Source organism: Muscardinus avellanarius, assembly GCF_963383645.1.
Source record: "Muscardinus avellanarius genome assembly, chromosome: 15".
Taxonomy (NCBI): domain Eukaryota; kingdom Metazoa; phylum Chordata; class Mammalia; order Rodentia; family Gliridae; genus Muscardinus; species Muscardinus avellanarius.
The window spans coordinates 7,695,869-7,715,233 of record NC_137801.1 but is presented as its reverse complement, the minus strand read 5'-3'; the positions used below and the strand labels follow the sequence as shown (position 1 = coordinate 7,715,233).

Genomic DNA, 19,365 nt, shown 5'->3' with positions numbered 1-19,365 from the left:
AGGTTAGCTTTCTGGGGTAGGGGGAGCAACTCTGGGATTTAGATAGAGAAAGTATTCAACATATTTGGCAAGCTTGCTATTTTGCTAATATTGAATCTTCAATGCATGAGTGTAGGAAATCTCTCCATTTATTTTCATCTTTTAATAATTTAAATACATCATACATAAAGTTATGCATGTGTGCATACACACACAGTCAAAATTATTTTCCTTCAAAACTTTGAAAATAAAGCTGTGTTTTGTTTGTATTCAGTATATTGGCTGAGAGATTTGTTGTCAGTGGGTTTGGGGGTTTATGGGGTTTTTGATATATAAGTTACCTTTTGGGTAATTTAGAATTTTTCTCTTAGATATCTAAGAATTTAGTACTGACTGTCATTTCAATCTTAGATTTTTTTTTGTACTGGAAATTAAACCCAGTGACATTCTCTTTCTGAGCTACATCCCAGCCCTGTTGTATTTTTTATTTTGAAAATGGGTCTCACTAAGTTTATGAGGCTGGCCTCGAACCTGTGATCCTGTTTCAGCCTGCCAAGTACTGGGATTACAGGTGGACTCTACCACGCCTGTCTCAATCTTAGATTTTCAAATTAACTTGCTTCCAGAAGTGTTAATTTCCTTCTCTGGTCAGTTTCTCTTTTTAGCATACATGTTGATAGACATTAGAGTTTTGCTAGCCTTGTTGTTCATTGCATCTCTGTATATTTCAGGGTATTCAGAGAAAATGTTTTTGAATCTGTGATCTTTCTGTCTCAGCTTCCCAAGTGTGGAGATTATGGGTGTATACCTCTGAGCCAGCTGAGAAAATGTCTTTGCTCAGTTTTCTAGCAATTGGGGGGGGGGGTTCTTTTCACATCGGCTTACTGTTGAGTTGGTGCAGCCAATCTGTTCCCTTTTGTGGGTTTTGTTCTTAATGGTCAAAGCGTCCTCAGCTGCTCTCATTAAGCATTTCCTCGAGTGTCCGTTGTTTTGACGTTTTGCCCATATTTCATGATACTGGTTTTCCTCAAATGTTGGTTCTTGGATTTGTCCCGTCTCTTCTCTCAGTCTGTGGAAATCTGTTTGCATGCGTGCCTTCCGGCCAGGTCGGGCATGCAGATCCATTTGGTGGGGTATACAGATACGTTTTCTGTTGAGCTTGTGGAGTCTCTGTCTCTTGGGCTCCATAGTAGCCCAGCACCACTGCTGCAGTCTGCACGTGGCACTGCTGCTACTGCTCTCCTGAGCAAGAGGAGGCCGGGGGTGGGAGGCAGCTCTGTGCCAAGGATGGCTGCCAGCTCCTTGTCCTGTCGCTGGAGTGGGGCTTGCTCCTTGCGCCTGTCCAGTCTGGTATCTTTAGGTATTTCTGAACTCCGATCTCCTTAGCTTTCTTCTCTGTAGGGTAGGTGCAGCAGTTTTCTTTTCAGAAAGTTCTTTTAAACTACAGTGAATTATTCTGTCATTCTTTCACCTTTATGTGCCTCATTCCTGTTGTTTTTCTATTAAATGGTTTCTAGTTAGTTTTCTCTATTGTTTTCCAAAAGAGAAATACATTTATTTATGCATATTTTATAGTACGTTTAAAGAAATACCTAGCCGGGCATAGTGGCGCACACCTGTAATCCCAGCGCTTGGGAGGCTGAGACAGGAGGATCGCACAGGTTCGAAGCCAGCCTCAGCTACTGAGTGAGGCTCTCAGCAACTTAGTGAGACCCTGTCTCCAAAAGGTCTGGGAGTATAGCCCGGAGGTAGAAAGCCTTTGGATTCCACCCTCAGTACCCCCAAAAAATAAATAAAGAAAGAAATACCTATATTAAAATTTTGTAACAGGGCTTTTTTTTAAATTAAACATGCCAAAGTAGAGTAGAGATTTTGTGTCTGACTCCATTTTAGTTATGAGAGTTCATCTTTTTTAATAATACCAATAGTTTTGGATTTTGCTTAATGTCTGGTTTTGATTTAAGATTTTTACTTTGCTTTTCCTTCTGTTCTGTAGCTCTTCTGCGCCTTTCAGGACGACCGCTATCTGTATATGGTAATGGAGTACATGCCTGGTGGGGACCTCGTAAACCTTATGAGTAATTATGATGTCCCCGAAAAATGGGCCAAGTTCTATACTGCGGAAGTCGTTCTTGCCCTGGATGCGATCCACTCCATGGGCTTGATCCACAGGGATGTGAAGCCCGACAACATGCTCTTGGATAAGCACGGACATCTGAAGTTAGCAGATTTCGGCACGTGCATGAAGATGGACGAAGTAAGTAACCACGTGGAAACTGCTAGTTCTTTGAAAGACAAAAGGAGCTGCAACACCTCAAATCATGCTGCTCTGCACCCAGCAGGACTTCATATTTTTAAATACAGAGAAATTTAGTTTTGCTGATTGTGTAATAACGCAAATAAGAGAAAGCCCAATGAAGACATTTCCTTCAGTGCTAATACATGATTCATGCAGCTGTAGAATACTTTGTTAGTAGATTTGGTGAATGCAAGAGAAATGAAAACTCACCTAATTAGTTATCTTCCCCATGGATGGTATTCAAGGACTGGCCAGTCAGAAGCGGCTCGTGTGTAGTGATCAAGGTACAGAATTAGGATACAAAACCTAAAACCTAAATCAGGGCGCATGGCTATTTCTCCCACCATTGTCATCTCTATACTTTTTTTCCCCCAGTACTGGGGATGGACCCAGGGGGCACTGTACCTCCAAGCGACACCCCAGCTCTATCTCTCAGTCTTTTTATTTTTGAAACAGGTTCTCACTGAGTTGAGAAGGGCCTCACTAAGGAGCTGAGGCTGTCTGTGAACTGCCATCCTCCTGTCTCAGCCTCCCAAATGCTGGGATTGCAAGCGTGCACCACCACACCGGATGTTTATTTTGAATTAAATTTCTTTTTCTTCTACTTAAGTTGTTCATGCCACCTGTGTGACATTCATTTTTATTATCTTACCGTTATCTGCAATCTATCTTTTCTCAAAATCAGTTACGATTTGAACTTCATCTAGAAAGTTCTTCCTGATAATCCTAACCTGATGACTCTTCTAATGCCATATTGTCTTTGCTTACTTAGAATTCATGCTTATTTAGAATTTATGCTATACTTTATGGGTCATACTTGTCCAATGTGTGAGGTAAAACTTAATACCGTTTGCTTTTTAAAGTTCTTAGGAGTTTGTTACTGTGTTGTGCAACCATTTAATGTGCAATAAGTGAAATCTTTTGCTGTTCCTACAGCTCCCTCTTGTGGTAGGTACCATAATATAGTAGGAAATGAGTCCCAGTGGTGGAATGCTAAACTTTGCTATGCCTGGGGTATTAATCTCTCATGGTTATACACTGCACTTCCATGAGTGTATTCTGGTTTTAATTAAACCAAAAACTTTTGGGGATGACATGGGGCAGGTACAGAGAAAAAATTACATGTTCAGAAGGAGGTCAAAGCAGTTAGCAAGATGGAAAGGCATCACTGCGGCTGGTGCAGTAGGACCACAAGTCCAAGAGCAACCTGTGCGGTCTGGGGAGACCCTGGCACGATACAGAGTGGAGAGGTCTGAGCTGGGCGCGGTGGAGCACGCTTGTTAATCCCAGTGCTTGGGCGGCTGAGACAGGAGGAGCATAGGTTCGAAGCTAGCCTCAGCAACTTATGAGGCACTCCTTCAAAATAAGGAATGAAAAATAGGGCTGGGGTATAGCTCGGAGGTAGAGTACCCCTGGGTTCAGTTCCCAGTACTGGAGAAAAAAAGCAAAATTATGGTTTATTTAATTTTGTTTAGGGTTTTATGTTTCAAGAGAGTTAACTATTTGCCTTGTTAGAGTTTACTGTCAAGAGTAGTCTACACCATAGCCCCATCTGACTGATGGTTTTTCTCCTTTTAGTTTCTAGTGCTTTATTCTTTCTATAAAGAGCCAATGGGGTGTGTTGACCATACTTAGTTTAAGTAGTATATTAGCATCAATGTCATTTTGTTTTCTTTCATTCAGTTTTTATGTCTATCCTTGGTAAATAGAAACTAGTTTATTGCATTTTACTGCTGCTTAGGATTCCATAGTATCTATCACCTTACCTTATTTCTGCCAGTATCGTGCTGCACCAGAGGGTCCGTCGGTAAAGTCGTGCCTGCCCTCCACAGTGGCTGCACACGTTTGTCACCCCTCCTCAGTGTGTGAGAGATCTGGCCTTCCATATCCTCGCTAGCCCTCATTATTCAGCTCTCTAAGTGCGACCAGTTCCATTGGTATAAAGTAGTATCTTTTAAAAATTGTTTCTTACAACTAATAATGATAAAGCTCTCTTCATATACTTGGTAGTCATTTCTCTTTTGTGAATTATCTGTGCATCTTTTGACTATTTATTTTTTATCTTTTTGTGGTACTAGGGATGGAGCCCAGGGCTGTTCTACCTCTGAGCTGCATCCCCAGTCCTAATTTTTATTCTTTATTTTGAAACTGGGTTTCACTAAATTGCAGAGGCCTCACTAAATAGCTGAATCTGTCTTCAAACCTGTGACCCCCCTCTCTCAACCTCCCAAATGTTTGGATTACAGGGTGTGCCACCACTCCCGGCTAATTTTTTTATTTATTTAAATCTAAGCCAGGTGCAAGATGGCTCATGCATGTAATGTGTGTACCTTATAATCTGGCTCTTTATTATAAATGGAAAAGTTTATAATCCCCTTATTTATGATACGGACCAGATGCTTAAATCATTTTTTTTTAGCTATTTTGGCTTCCTATAAACTGATATGTCACAGATAAAATATGACTATAACAAAAATAAAATATATTGAATTATAACTTAGCCACAGTTGAGAATAATGTTATCTAATGTCTGTCATTGATAAATTAGAGGTTTTATAATTTTTCTGGGTGCTGTTGTTTCTTTAAAAAAAAAACCCTTATTTGTATATGAGTGAGAGTCGTATGTTTACATCTATCTGGCTGTGTCCATGACAGCTGAGCGCTGTTCTTATTGGTGCCCTGTAGCCTCACATCATGGTGCAGATCAGGTTGACGGTGGCGTACACGCACACGGCACTATGTAGGATGACTTCTGTTCGTTAGCCTTGTTGGACTCACTCCTCCTTGTCATACATTTCACAGCAGCCGTTACGACCTTTTATGTCAAGTTTACATCAGTATGTTAAGCTATGTGTGAAGATAGGGTGAGATTTGATCCATTAATAATCTAGTGTATACCACTTGATTAAATTGAAGCTATAATTTTTTAAAGTTGGGATAAATTATTATTGTCCTTAATCCTTCTACAAGTGGCATCAGTGTTTAAAATATAAGTTTCTACAAAACCTTTTCTGCAAAATTGTACCTGAAAAAGAACCAAAAGGGGAGTGGTTGTTGCATGGTAGAAACCGTGTGGGTAGGGCAGGGAGGCCATGCAGAAGCTGGACATCCTCGTAACCAGAGCTCTGCTGAGCGTAATGCCGGCACCGTGCGAGCAGAGTGCGGGCAGGCTGCTTCACTGTGCCAGGGCAGGGATTCTAACCACTGGGGCTGTTTTTTAATTAGGCTGCAGGAAGAGCCATAGGCCTAGCCACGGACCTCTCAAGGCAAAGGGTGTACCTGTCTGAAAAGAATGATAGTGTTCATTTTTAATTTTCAAAATATAGTGAAAAGCCCCTGCCTCTGCAGTTGTCAAGCTGAGGCTCCTTGTGTTTCTGATAATTCTAAAGAATTCTGCTTAAAATTTTTATTTTTCATCTTCATAGGAAGCTTTTTTTCCCCTCTTGGTACTGAGGACTAAACCCAGGGGCATTTTACCTCTGAGCTAGACCCTGCTCCCTACCCTATTTATTTTATTTTATTTTATTTTATTTTATTTTATTTTTTTGGTGGTACTGGCGTTCCTGGAAGCCCTTCTACCTCCGGGCTACACTCCCATGGCTACACTCCCAGACCTATTTTTTAATTTTATGTGGAAACAGGGTCTCTTAAGCCAGCGAGGCTGGCTCTGAACCAGCGTGATCCTCCTGTCTGCCTCCCAAGCACGGGGATTACAAGCGTGCGCCATCACGCCTGCTACCCTATTTTATTTTTTACTTTGAAACAGGATCTCACTAAATTTGCTGAGGGTATTTCTGAGTTGCTGAGACTGGCCTTAAACCTGCAATCCTCCTGTCTCAGTCTCCCAAGTACTGGGATCACAGGCATGCTCCAACATCCCTGGCTCATAGAGAAGTGTTTTGAACTAACTCCAAGATTTATTTATTTATTTATTTCTCTTTTTTTTCTTTTTTCTTTCTTTTTTTTTTCAGAACTGATGGTTGAACCCAGGGGCATTCTACCTCTGAGGTACACCCCCAGCCCTATTTTTTTATTCTTTATTTTGAAACAGGGTCTCAGAAAGCTGTGGAGGGCCTCACTAAGTAGCTGAGGCTGGCCACAAACCTGTGATCCTCCTGTCTCAGCCTCCCAAGCACTGGGATTACAAACGTGGGCCACCACGCCTGGCTAACTCACAAGATTCATTTCTAAAAATTCCAATTTCTATGGATGCAAGTAAAATTAAGATTTTCTTTACCCTAATAAGTCTCTGTTAATTTTTCTGCCAATAGCAGTATAAACTCTCGGATAGTTGTTGGTAAATCGAATTGCAGTGGCTCCCTTATCCCATAATTTAGACATTTTCATGTATTTCATAATGCACTTATCGCCTGTATCCCAAAGCCATATCAGATTGAAGTTCTGTGGTGGCAGTGTGTAATCACTGTGTGTAATAATGCATGAATGAATTGTACTGGTGTTTGTGTTTTCACCTAGACAGGCATGGTGCACTGTGATACAGCTGTTGGGACACCTGATTACATCTCCCCCGAGGTTCTGAAGTCACAAGGGGGTGATGGTTACTATGGGAGAGAATGTGATTGGTGGTCTGTCGGTGTTTTCCTTTTTGAGATGCTAGTCGGTAAGTACACCTTTTAAATTGCTCTTTTTTCAAAATACTTTTTTTGGTACTAGAGGCAAGAATTTCAGAACCTGAGGAAATTGCTTATGTCCTAGGGAAGTATTAGATTTCTGGAAACTGATTAGTAGTATCTAGCACTGCGATTGAGTAGGATAAATAGACCATGAAGGGAGTGAATATATTACTAGGACATAGTTTTTTCAGTATATCACCTGTGTCCCAAAACCATGTAAGAAATGGAGTTCAGTTGTAGTCACTGTGTGTGTACTAATAAATGAACGAGTTGTCAAATTAAGAAAGTATTAGGCTGGGCGCATGCTTGAAATCCCAGCATTCGGGAGGCTGAGACAGGAGGATCGTGGTGCACGGGCAGCCTCAGCTACTTAGTGAGGCCCTCTGCAAAATAAAGAATAAACAGTAGGGCTGGGGGTGCAGCTCGGAGGTAGAATGCCCCTGGGTTCCACCTCCAGTACTGCAAAAAAGAAAGTTTTAGAAGGGCAGGTTTACAGCTTTAATGGTAAAATATGAAAATAATGGTTGTTTTTATAACCATATTTGTTATATTTTAAAGAGAATAATAGAACAAGAAGTGTGTGTGTTACTGGGGATGGAACCCAGGACCTTGAGCTCACAAGACAATGCTCTACCACTGAGCTATGTCCCTAATTCTAGAAGTGGTTTTTAGTTTATGTAATTTTGTCATGTAATTGAGTTTGTACACTATATTTTTTACTACTTTTATTTTTTTTGGTTCATAATTTTAATGAAGAATTATACATGTAATTATTGACCATTTGATTATCAAGATAAATATATTTTTATGGTATTTCAGGTTTAGAAAACTCAGAACCAAATTTAATAATTATTTTATTTAGGTCAAATCAAAATTTGAAAAGCTGAAGTATTACAAAACTTGTCTTTATGTCATAGATTTCATTCCTAAGGTTTCTGCTTCCTAAGCACTAGGGTCACTAAAATGTCTTGGGTCATAAAGTATCTTCTGGGTAAGGAAGCCAATGACTGAATTGCCTGGCTTGGGGATGAGAGGAAATGTAGCTAATTCTACTTTCTAAGGCAAGTATGATAATGCTAATATTATGTGGAATTACGTTAGTGTTGAACATATACTTTTGGAATTACATAATTTATTTTCTAAAAGATGACCCTAAGAGAAATTGATATAAGATCCATATTATAGATTGTGGTTATTGCTAAAAAATCAACTTTTCGGTAAATTCCTGATGTTAGTAGGCGCTGTGGCACTTTATTGTGGTATAAAATGCCTCTTGGGTGGTGGTCCAGTCTGTGTAGCATTGGTCTTGTTTAGTCTCATGATGGCATGACCTACTTTGCTTGAGGCTCCGTCTTTATAGTGGGTGTCTGTGTATGTAGCATGTGGTCCCAGTAGCTGGCTCCCCATCCCAGCCTCTGGTATGTGAGCTGATGATGCATTAGGATATGTCTTGTGGTCTTCTGAAAACAGAATGTACTCTCTTGTTTGCCTAGCCTTTTCTAGGGAATTAGAATAGTCACTTTGAAGGAAGATTTTGCTCATTTACAGAGACCACTTAAATTCCCACTACTGTTTTCAAGCCTGAGCTAAGTGCAAGTTTAATGGCAATGATTTGTAGTATTCTTTGCCTGCGGGGATGCTTGCTCATGTGATTGGCACGGAACTTCATTTAAAGGATTCTATTGCACTAGAAAAGTCTGGAATTCATGTCCTCCACCTCTCTGTGAATGAAAACAACAAGTGCCTGACTGTACTTTTGGAGTTTGGGTGGTATCTTTATACTTGCTTCAGCGCCTCTTTATCAGTCACCAGTCCACCAAAACAGGGGCGTTCTGCCCTTTTCCACCTTGTCGTCATCCTCGGCAGGTCACATAGGGTCACTCCGGGCCCACGCCCTCTCCTCCTGTGTGCAGTGAAGTAGAGACGCTCTGACTCTCAGAGCAGATGGCTCTCTCACGATGGGAATGGTTCCTACCTGCCGCCCAGCGTGGGGGCGGACACTTGACTAAGGCTCGCACGTGTAGCTGGGAGCTGCAGTTTTTATGTTATTTTATGTCAGCTTAATTTAACCTGCCACAGCGTTCCTGAGGCTCCTGTGGTGTGTGACATGTCCTCACCTCCAGGTGATGCAGCTCCAGCATCAAGGGACCTCACCAGGGCCTCTTGAAATACTAAGTCCTTTCCTTTATTAAAGGAAAAAAACAGTGTTAGTGGTGATTTTATTTTGCTTTTAAGGGTGGTGGTTAAAATTTAAATCTGTTGTTTGTATGTGTCTATTTGTTTTAATTGAGACTCCTGACCCATACATTATTTGTCTTTCCTGCATGTGCAGATTTAAGCTTAACATACTTAAACATTAGAGGAACCTATGTAATTTGCATTGTTACGCTCAGTGTCTTACTTCTTGGAATTTTAGGGGATACTCCATTTTATGCAGATTCACTTGTAGGAACTTACAGCAAAATTATGGATCATAAAAACTCACTATGTTTCCCAGAGGACGCAGAGATTTCTAAGCATGCAAAGAATCTCATCTGTGCCTTCTTGACAGACAGGTAATGTGCACTGAATTTATTTGTAAAGAAACCCTTTTACGTTTAAATTTGTAGAAATGAAAGCATACCTGATTTGTATACATATGAAATAAATCTCTCATTATCCAAGTTGCATTAATTCTGAATTAGCCTTTTCCTACTGCTAGCCTGGTATTGGGTTACCCTCAGTTTGTGTGCAGCGAATGGTAATCTAATTCTAACCTTAATCCTCATGTCTACAAAAAACAACTTAGTATAATAATGCATTTGAGAAAATTTTTGTGTTACGGGTGGTTATTTTCATATTACCCCTGATTACATAGTTTTTGAGAGGAGAGCGTTTGTGTAGATAAATACTCAACAGTTTATAATCCTAAAGACTATGTGTTTAGCTTGGGAGTGCCTCCTTCCCAATCCTTTTTTATTTGCATTTGAATATGAACACGCCTATCTTGGATTTTTTTTTTTTTTTTTTTTTTTTTTTTTTTTTTGGTGGTATGGGGTTCCTGGAAGCCCTTCTACCTCCGGGCTACACTCCCAGACCTATTTTATACTTTTAATTTGGAAACGGGGTCTCTTAAGCCAGCATAGCAGGCTTTGAACCTGCTCAGTCCTCCTGTCTCCGCCTCCCAAGCACAGGGATTACAAGTGTGCGTCACCACACCCAGCGTGGAAATTCTATATTTTTAAAAACAAAATAAGTGAATGAAAGTATGAAAGTCTGCTGCAAAAAGAAAGGCCGGGAAGCTATCTGATTTTCTTCCTTAGCTTCTCTATTCAGTCTTCTTCTCACAATCTGCTTTATGCACATGATAGAAGTTCTCCTAGCAGAAGACCAGGGCACCTAAGAGGGTGCTTGCACCCCAGTCCAAACTTACTCAAGTTTTGTGATCTTGGGGAAATTTTGTTATTGTATTGGGGAATAATATTCCTTACCCATAAAATGATGGGGTCAGATTAGAGAACTAGTACTGTTAGCATTTCTAGCTCTAACATTACGATTCCTTGGCTTACCTTGTTGACCGTTGGCTACTTCCTGGTAGTACTGCACTGAGTACCTCAGTATACTCATCTTTTCATACTTTCTGTAGGATAAAATCTTAAGGATGGAATGCTGGGATGTACATTTCAAATGGAGTGATTTTGCAAAATTGACTCTCCCATAAGTTACATCAGTGTATATTTTCATTAACAATAACTGGTTTTCCATCAGCAAACTAAATATTATGCTCTTTTCTTTTGTGGTCCTGGGGGTTGAACCGAGGGCTTTGAGCATGCTAAGCTATTGCTCTGCCACTGAGCTACAGCCTGTCCTAGCCCATCCTCATTGAAGAAGAACCAGAAGATCAAAGAATGAACTCCATATGTTTTTACATAGTAATTTTAGTATAAATGTAGAAAGTAACTTCTCAGGGTAAATATGGATAGCTAACTAAATATGAAATTCTTTTTAAGAGGGGGAGAAAATTTTAAAATAATGCTAATGTTAGAGAGGTTTGGAATAACGCCTCTGTTCCCAGGGTTAGACCTGTGTCTGTTACAGTCTGAGGTTGATAATGTGGCTTGGAGTTTTTTACTTGAAAGTCTTGTATACTTTCATTGGATGCAAACTACAGATGGAAATATATTTTGCTTTCCATATTGCTTGATATCCATTAAGTCTTTTTAATCTGTCCAAAGAGATCACATCCTATAAAATCGAGATTACTTATTTTTGAGAAACATTTGAGTGAAGCTTTTAGTAAAAAGTATTTCAGATTCATTTGTGATCTTTATTTTTATTAAATTGTTGAGATAAATTTTATATTTTTTCTTAATTTTACTTTTTATAATACAGTCTCTAACTACATTGTTTAGGGAGGTACGACTTGGGAGAAATGGGGTAGAAGAAATCAAACAGCATCCTTTCTTTAAGAATGATCAATGGAATTGGGATAACATAAGAGAGAGTAAGTCAATAAGTCTTAAGTATTCATTCCATTCCATTTTCAATCTCATAAATTGGTTCCTCTTTTGAAATAATAGGCGTATTTTATGTACTTTATACTAACTCATTTTTAAATTGAGAAATTTTGTTTCAAATTTCTCTGGCAATATTTATATCTTAGCAAAGTAATATGTACTTATTCACAGTATTTTTCAATTCTATTATAATAAATATTATATATTTTCTAATTTGCCAAAGGAAAGTTTATGAATCTCAATTTTCAGAATGTTAGAAATAATAACCTTTTATTTGAATTGCTAAATCAGCAATCATTTATGGAGACCATATTCTGGGTAGAGCATAGTATGGTACTTTATTTTTATTTATTTCTATATGTCATTGATTAATTTTAAGGGCAAGAAATATTTCTACTTAAAGAATATAGAAAACTGAGGACCCTAAAGAATAAAGGCTCAGGTCATTGCTACTTGCAATTTTTAGCACGTAGAATACTATTGTGTACTTTTCCTTATTTAATTGATTAATCTATATTTAAAGCTGATTTAATATAGTAATAAATTACTCATAAAATTTTAATTTTCCTGAAATGATAAAATAGAAGATATATCACTAAAATTTTATATATGGTATGGTCATATTGCTGTTAATATAAAATCAAGGTTGTTTGTATCTTGTATTCTGGTTATGAGTGAAATAACTTTTCTTTCATTAGCGGCAGCCCCCGTGGTCCCTGAACTCAGCAGTGACGTAGACAGCAGCAACTTTGATGACATTGAGGACGATAAAGGAGATGTTGAGACCTTTCCAATCCCTAAAGCCTTTGTGGGAAACCAGCTGCCCTTTATAGGATTCACCTACTATAGAGAGAATTTGTAAGTTATTTTTTCATTAAATTGTATTGTTTTCATAGCCTAGTATAAGATAATGTCTTATTTGGAGACTGAATTATGGAATATTAAATGTTAATTTGTTTTAAACTTTGAGCTTCTCAAAAGAACTATCAGTTTTTACATTTTTATTTTATTATTTGACTTTTAAATGTTGTATTCATTTACAAATCACTACAAGGCACCATTCTGTATTGTTTTGAGGATATAGAATAAGAAGAAATACCTCATTTGGAAGGAGCTTGCCATCTCATGAAAGACACAAGAGAATTACATAGAAAGAATGTAGACTATGATTTTACTTTTAAAAAGATCCAAGAGAATCTGAGATGGTTTGGGGGAAAGGTCCTGTTTCTTTTGAGTGGGTGTAGTGAGTAGGGAAAGTCAGGTGAGACCTCCAGGAAGCGGTGGTACTTTAGCCACTCGACGTGTGAAGGTGGGAGGTGGTACTTTAGCCACTCGACGTGTGAAGAAGCCTGTGGGGTGATGGGGAGCGAGGTGTGGCACAGGCACGGGCACGCCCTGAGCAGGCCGAGGGCCTGTGCGCTAGTTGTGAGCAGAGGCTGGGCCAGACCAGATCATCTTGCTGGCATGGTAATCTGCATCTCGCAGGAGCCTGGCAGAAGACGATCCAGTAAATCATTGTTGATGGAGGTGAGTAATTGGAGCTTCAGGCAAGAACCATGCAGCAGAGGATTGTGTGCTTTGTGCTCTGCTGGGGGACTTAACTGACTGGAGACAGGAAAGACTGTTAAATAGTTGACTGAGGTATTAAGGAGAAACTTTTTGATATGCCTGTGCATGTAGCATCCTGTCTGCATGGTGGATCAGAATGACCAGCCATCACGATTTGCCCATATCTGAGGATTTTCCTTAGATGTGGCATGGAACCTTTATGTTAAAACCAGGAAAATCCCAGGCAAAGTACAATGGGTTGGTCACCCTCAATACTCTTCTACAAACTATCATAATGCTGAACAAAATAAGGATACCAGTGCCAGGAGAAACCCAGGTATGAAGAAATCCAGTGGAAGGTGACACGAGGGGATGACAGTGACATGCCTGTGGTGGTTGGTTTATTACGGCCAGGAGATCATCAGAATTTAGCTTAAAAATGTTTCTTTCTACAAGATGGGGCAGAAGAAGAGTATAACAGTTAAACTCAGATGAGATGAAGAGACAAGTGTCGTCTCATAGTGACTCCAGTCCCAAGCACGTTAGGTCATCTGGTGAAAAGGAGAGGCAGGAAAAGTTTACATGAAAAGTTACTGAAAATGGTATAAATATCGAGACACAAAAATACGCCTTTAAACAAAATAACATATTAAAGTGAAAAGAGAAATCTTTGTGGCTGATACTTTAATTCTGAGACTTTCTTGGTTGAATAGGACAAAATGTCTTCAAGTGAAATGTTAAAAGATTTTATTTTCTCCTCTCTTTCTTCTAGGTTATTAAGTGACTCTCCGGCTTGTAGAGAAAATGATTTAGTACAATCAAGGAAAAATGAAGTATGTATACATTTTTACCAACCTCGTTACTTTAGTCACATGTTCAGATATATTAGTGACACTTTGTTTTTTTGCATTTGATGCTACTTTTTACATCATGAGATGGCATTTCTTGTCTAATACAGTTCAGCATAACACTGAAATGATTATGTGAAGAGTATCATTGTTCCAGATATGATGGCTAGTAAAAGGTGAATTTTACGTGGCTTTAGGCGTAGTGACAAAATAGATTTGTAAACAGCTGTAATACCAATTACAGCTGTAAAAGAGTGCAGGTGTTAAGCTAGAAGGTATAAAAGGAGGAGAAAGATTCAAATTTTGAGTTCCTATTTAAGGAAGGTATTTACCAAAAAGATAATTTTTATTAAACTGTTATGGCATTTGGGGACTGCTATAATATGTAACTGCATTCAAAACTAAATTATACATGTCCCCATACACAAAAATGACAGTACTGAATATTTTTTTTCTTCAAATTTATAAAAAGCAAAAAAGTAGGTTAAATAATTTTGGTTTGACTTGTGTTGTAGGGATTTTACAAGCATAATAAGCATTTACTGTTTGTGTGTTTTTTTTTTAATAGGAAAGTCAAGAGGTATGTTGTCAAGTACATTGAAAAACTGAGAAAAACTCATCACTCTAGCAATGTTCTAATGTAGTCACAGTCCACTTCCCATTCGGAGCACTTCATCTACCCAAGAGAGAAGTTCCCAACTTTTTTCTACCAAGTATCCCTTTTACTCTTGTTCCTATGAATCTGTCATTTAATATATGTCATGTAATTTTGTAATTTATCAAGGATATATAACTGGCAACAAGAACTTCCGATTAACATGTAGTAATAGCTGTTATGCTCAAATAAATGCAGTAGCAGCCAAAAGCAGTTAAACCTGACTAGTTCGTTCTCGTGGACAGTAGAGATTTTTTTAAAAGATAACTGAAATAGCTAAGAAACCATAGCGAACAGAGTCACTAGGAAGAGCAGAGAAAGCAACACTGGTGCTGAAGTCAGTAGGCCTGGATTAGCGCTTGCATGCCCACCTGTCAGTTCTGCGGGCCTGGCCTGGTACTCACCTGTTTTCAGTTTTGGTTTATCAAGTAGCTATAGGGCTACCATCTTCTTAGAGTTTTTGTTAGGATTAATGAGACAGCACTTATTAAGTATCAGACATTGTACCTAAGGTAGCACAAGAACTCAAAAAGTGTATCCTTTAAAAAGGAAATATTATTCCATAAGGGATACTTAATAGTTTCTGTAATTTTGGTTTGTTTAAAGACCAGCATAGCTAAGGAAACTACGAAAGAGAGGACCTGTAATTAATTAGCTATCATTAATCAAGAGTCTGTGGTGACAGCTCTTCTCAGTACCATGCCCAGAACTCTGGAAGATACAGAAGACAAGCTTAGGTTCTCACTTAACAGTGACATAGTTTTTAAGTATATTCAGTTGAAATACTCCAAACTTGCTGTAAACCTTTTATCTTTTAAAAGCATGAATAGAGATATTTTCAAATAATCTATGGAGAAGCATTAAGAAATACCAAAAATGAATTCAAAACTTGGTGTCTTTGAAGAATTCTTCCAGAATGAGAGTGTCCCATTCACATTTGCATAGATGTGTTCATGCAGACACGTATAGTGTGATCGAATCAGAAGATGCAGGAGTTTTCTATCAGGAAAAGTCACACTGTACTGTTATAGGGATTAAGTGGAAAGACAGGATAAGCTTATCATTGTTTTCTTCAAGCCTCTCATCTTGAAATATGACCAAAACTTAAGTTTCTTGTTTTTTGGCAGATCCAGAAAAAACTGTATACATTAGAAGAACACCTTAACACTGAGATACAAGCCAAAGAGGAGTTGGAACAGAAGTGCAAGTATGTTTTGTAGATAAATTATATTTAGAACTTAGACATTTTATTAGCAAATGAGTTACAAAGTAATTATACAATTATTCTTAGATTTATAAACTATGCATTTATTATAATTAGGAGAAATGTTATTTACTTTTTTTGAAATTCTTTAGATCTATCAATACTCGTCTAGAGAAGACAGCAAAGGAGCTAGAAGAAGAGGTAAAGTTTCCTATACTTTTATTTTTAGGGTGCTGGGGATTGAATCCAGAGCCCTAGTCATGCTGGGCAAGCAATCTATCCAAGACACATCCCCAACCCTTATTAGCATTTCTTAGTATTATAGCATTGGAGAAAAAGATGCAAATTTGGGGGTAATTCTGTTGCTTAGGATTATTCTATTATGGTCTTTGCAAACAAATCATTTAGTATGTATAGTTGTTTTTTTTTTCTTTTTTTTTTTCTGGTGGTACTGGGGTTCCTGGAAACCCTTCTACCTCCGGGCTATACTCCCAGACCTATTTTACATTTTATTTGGAAATAGGGTCTTTAAGCCAGTGAGGCTAGCTTGGAACCTGTGCAATCCTCCTGTCTCCACCTCCCAAGCCGCAGGGATTACAAGCGTGCGCCACCACGCCTGGCTATGTATAGATATTTTAAACTTAAAAATGCATTTGTATTGTGAATGGCATGGTTTAAAAACAAAGTGACTGTTGTATTTAACTGCTATTCATAACATGTTAAACCCACAGTATTAAGTAATGATGGTTAAGTAGTGATCACATGTTTTAGCAAATTTTTCAATAGTAAAAACATTTATGGTCTTAATTTTTTAAGAGTAATGTGCTATTTTACAAACATGTAAAAGAAACTGTAGTTTTAACAAAATAGCAATAGCTTTTTTTGTTGTCTCTTATCTGCTTGAAATAACTCAAGTATTTTGATTTGATTTCATGCGTACTTCCTTTCAATAATGTTAAGTATTATTTCAGATTGCCTTAAGGAAAAATGTGGAATCATCATTAAGACAGTTAGAAAGAGAAAAGGCGCTTCTTCAGCACAAAAACGCAGAATATCAGCGGAAAGCTGATCATGAAGCGGACAAGAAACGAAATTTGGAAAATGATGGTTTGTAGTATAGAATATTAAATACTTATGAGAAGAATATTGAATCTGTATAAATATGTGTGTTATGTTGCCACTGAAATCCCTTTATTATAGTTAACAGCTTAAAAGATCAACTTGAAGACTTGAAAAAAAGAAATCACAACTCTCAGATATCCACTGAGAAAGTGAATCAACTCCAGAGACAAGTAGGTTGACCTCTGTAAAAGAATAGTAAGATTTATTTATAACTGCTTGTTGATACTAATTTCATTTAGCAATGTTTCAAAACATTTTTGCTTCTAATTTTAGAAGGAAATTAAAAATATATATGCAGGTTTCTATTTTAAGTAGTTTGCAATCAGGTTACAAATGGGTGGATTTTCATCATATACACCTGTGTGTTTGTTTGCCTTTGAATTCAATAACAGCTGGATGAAACCAGTGCTTTGCTCAGAACAGAATCTGATACTGCAGCCCGGTTAAGAAAAACCCAAGCAGAAAGTTCAAAACAGATTCAGCAGCTGGAATCTAACAATAGAGATCTACAAGATAAAAACTGCCTGTTGGAGACTGCCAAGTTAAAACTTGAAAAGGAATTTATCAATCTTCAGTCAGCCCTGGAATCTGAAAGGAGGGACCGGAGCCAGGGATCAGAGATAATTAATGATTTACAAGGTAAAAAGTATACATTGGGCTTGAGGATTTATATTTTGAAAATAATTTTAAATGATGGATAATGTGCTGGAATAGCACATTTCTGAAGGTGGTTCTGTGTTATATAAAGTTAGAACATTAGAAGTGCATCGATACAAAATTTCATGAATGAAAGATAGACTTTCAGTATGATTTTAAGCTGGGTGTGATTACACACACCTATCCACGTCTCTTAGGAGAATCTCAGGTTGAGGACAGGCAGCCTCAGCAAATTAGTGAGAGCCTTAGCAACCTAGCGAGACCTTGTTTAAACATCAAAAATAAAAATGGCTGGGGGGGGGTCTGTCTCAGAGGTAGAACATCCTGGGTTCAACCCCTAGTACCACCCTCTCCCCCTCCAAAAAAAGATTAACAGTAAAGCATTATTCCAACAATGTAAAACTCTAGTTCATAAACAACAGCTCCAAAATATGAAACAGATTCCAAATTGTCTTTACCCTTAACTGAATGCATATAACTTTGTGTGTATATTGTTTTTTAAAATGTTAAATTTTTAGGTAGAATATTGGGCCTAGAAGAAGATTTAAAGAATGGCAAACTCTTACAAGCAAAAATAGAGCTGGAGAAGAGGCAGCTGCAGGAGAAGTTTACTGATTTGGAAAAGGTAAAATATGTTTGTACTTTCTGTGTAAGATAATCCCTACATAGTTTCAGAGGAGAAAAATTATTCTAAAATAAGGGATATCGCCACTCACAATATTTTCACGTATTAATGGACTCTTAAAGTTAGACATGGTTGTGTAGATGAGAAAGATGTTTTTCAGGCTTACTGTAACACTACATGAGCAGCTTTTAGTGTGTTGGATGCTGGGTATCCAAGGAAAACTTAAACTTAGACTCACAATGTGTCTTACAAATTATAAAAATCTCATCACATAACTTGACATTAGAAGTTTTTCTTTAAAAACACTGTAAAACGGATGATTTCTAGGGTCTTGCAGTTAGTATTTTATTTCCATTTATTCATTAATTCAGTTAAATATTTATTGTGTCTTCTGTGGTAGAACTATCAAGATGCAATTCTTACCCTTAATAATACCACAGTCTGATAGGTAATTTAAACAGTAATAATAAAGCACGCAGTGTGATAGAGTGATAGAGATATGGCAGGTGTATATTGGGTGTGTAGGTGAGTCTGTAATGACAGGGCCAGATGGGCTGGCAAGGTTAAGGCACACTCAGGCATGGCAGAAGCAAAGGCAGGAGACAGAGAATAAAGAAGGCGCTTCTGTCCATTTAAGTCAGACTACTTAAGACTTTTGGAGTGTAGAGTTGGATCAGCAGACTCTTAATTTTTTTTTTAATTTTTTATTGGTGCAGTGTATTCATACATCATAGTGGGATACAAACTTTTGTAGACATACATGCACACATCGCCCAGTCAGCCCCCACCTGATCCTCACCCCATTCCCTCCCCATCCCTCCTTCCCATGCTTGGCTTAGTGGTTGACATCTAGTATTATAGCAATTTATCCAAAATTAAAAATGATAATCTCACATAACAGTTTCATTTGTCTGATACCAAGCTTTTGATAACTTAAAGATAACATTTCAATATTTCTTTTTGCTTTCTTTCTTACCAGAGAATATTTTTTTCTTTTCTTTTTTTTTAGGTGAAACTATCATATATTTATATATTTATTTTTCAGAAAAAAAAAATCTACCCTAATATAGAATATGGACTCTAGATACCCAAAACAATCTCAAAAAAGATCAAAGCTAGAAGATATATATTTTCTAATTTCAAACCATATAAAGCTACAATAATTGAAACCGTGTAGTACTGTTCTAAAGGCAGATATATAAACCATTGGAGTTACTGTTCTAAAGGCAGATATATAAACCATTGGAGTTAAATAAAAGCCTAGAGCTAAATTCTTTCATATATTGTCAAGTTATTTT

The 19,365-nt window shown here is 37.8% G+C and overlaps 1 protein-coding gene across 1 annotated transcript in view; it reads left to right on the top strand.

The window, feature by feature from the left end:
- Positions 1-19,365, top strand: part of ROCK2 (Rho associated coiled-coil containing protein kinase 2) — a gene marked incomplete at both ends in the record, with an annotated part of 130,919 nt that overhangs the window by 85,830 nt on the left and 25,724 nt on the right. The window contains 13 exons of the mRNA XM_080711130.1: positions 1,976-2,236; positions 6,755-6,899; positions 9,329-9,467; positions 11,304-11,395; positions 12,107-12,266; positions 13,729-13,789; positions 14,373-14,384; positions 15,587-15,666; positions 15,816-15,864; positions 16,635-16,770; positions 16,864-16,955; positions 17,178-17,424; positions 17,961-18,067. Coding sequence (XP_080567256.1) covers positions 1,976-2,236; positions 6,755-6,899; positions 9,329-9,467; positions 11,304-11,395; positions 12,107-12,266; positions 13,729-13,789; positions 14,373-14,384; positions 15,587-15,666; positions 15,816-15,864; positions 16,635-16,770; positions 16,864-16,955; positions 17,178-17,424; positions 17,961-18,067 — 1,581 coding nt within the window. The remainder of the gene's footprint in view (positions 1-1,975; positions 2,237-6,754; positions 6,900-9,328; positions 9,468-11,303; positions 11,396-12,106; positions 12,267-13,728; positions 13,790-14,372; positions 14,385-15,586; positions 15,667-15,815; positions 15,865-16,634; positions 16,771-16,863; positions 16,956-17,177; positions 17,425-17,960; positions 18,068-19,365) is intronic.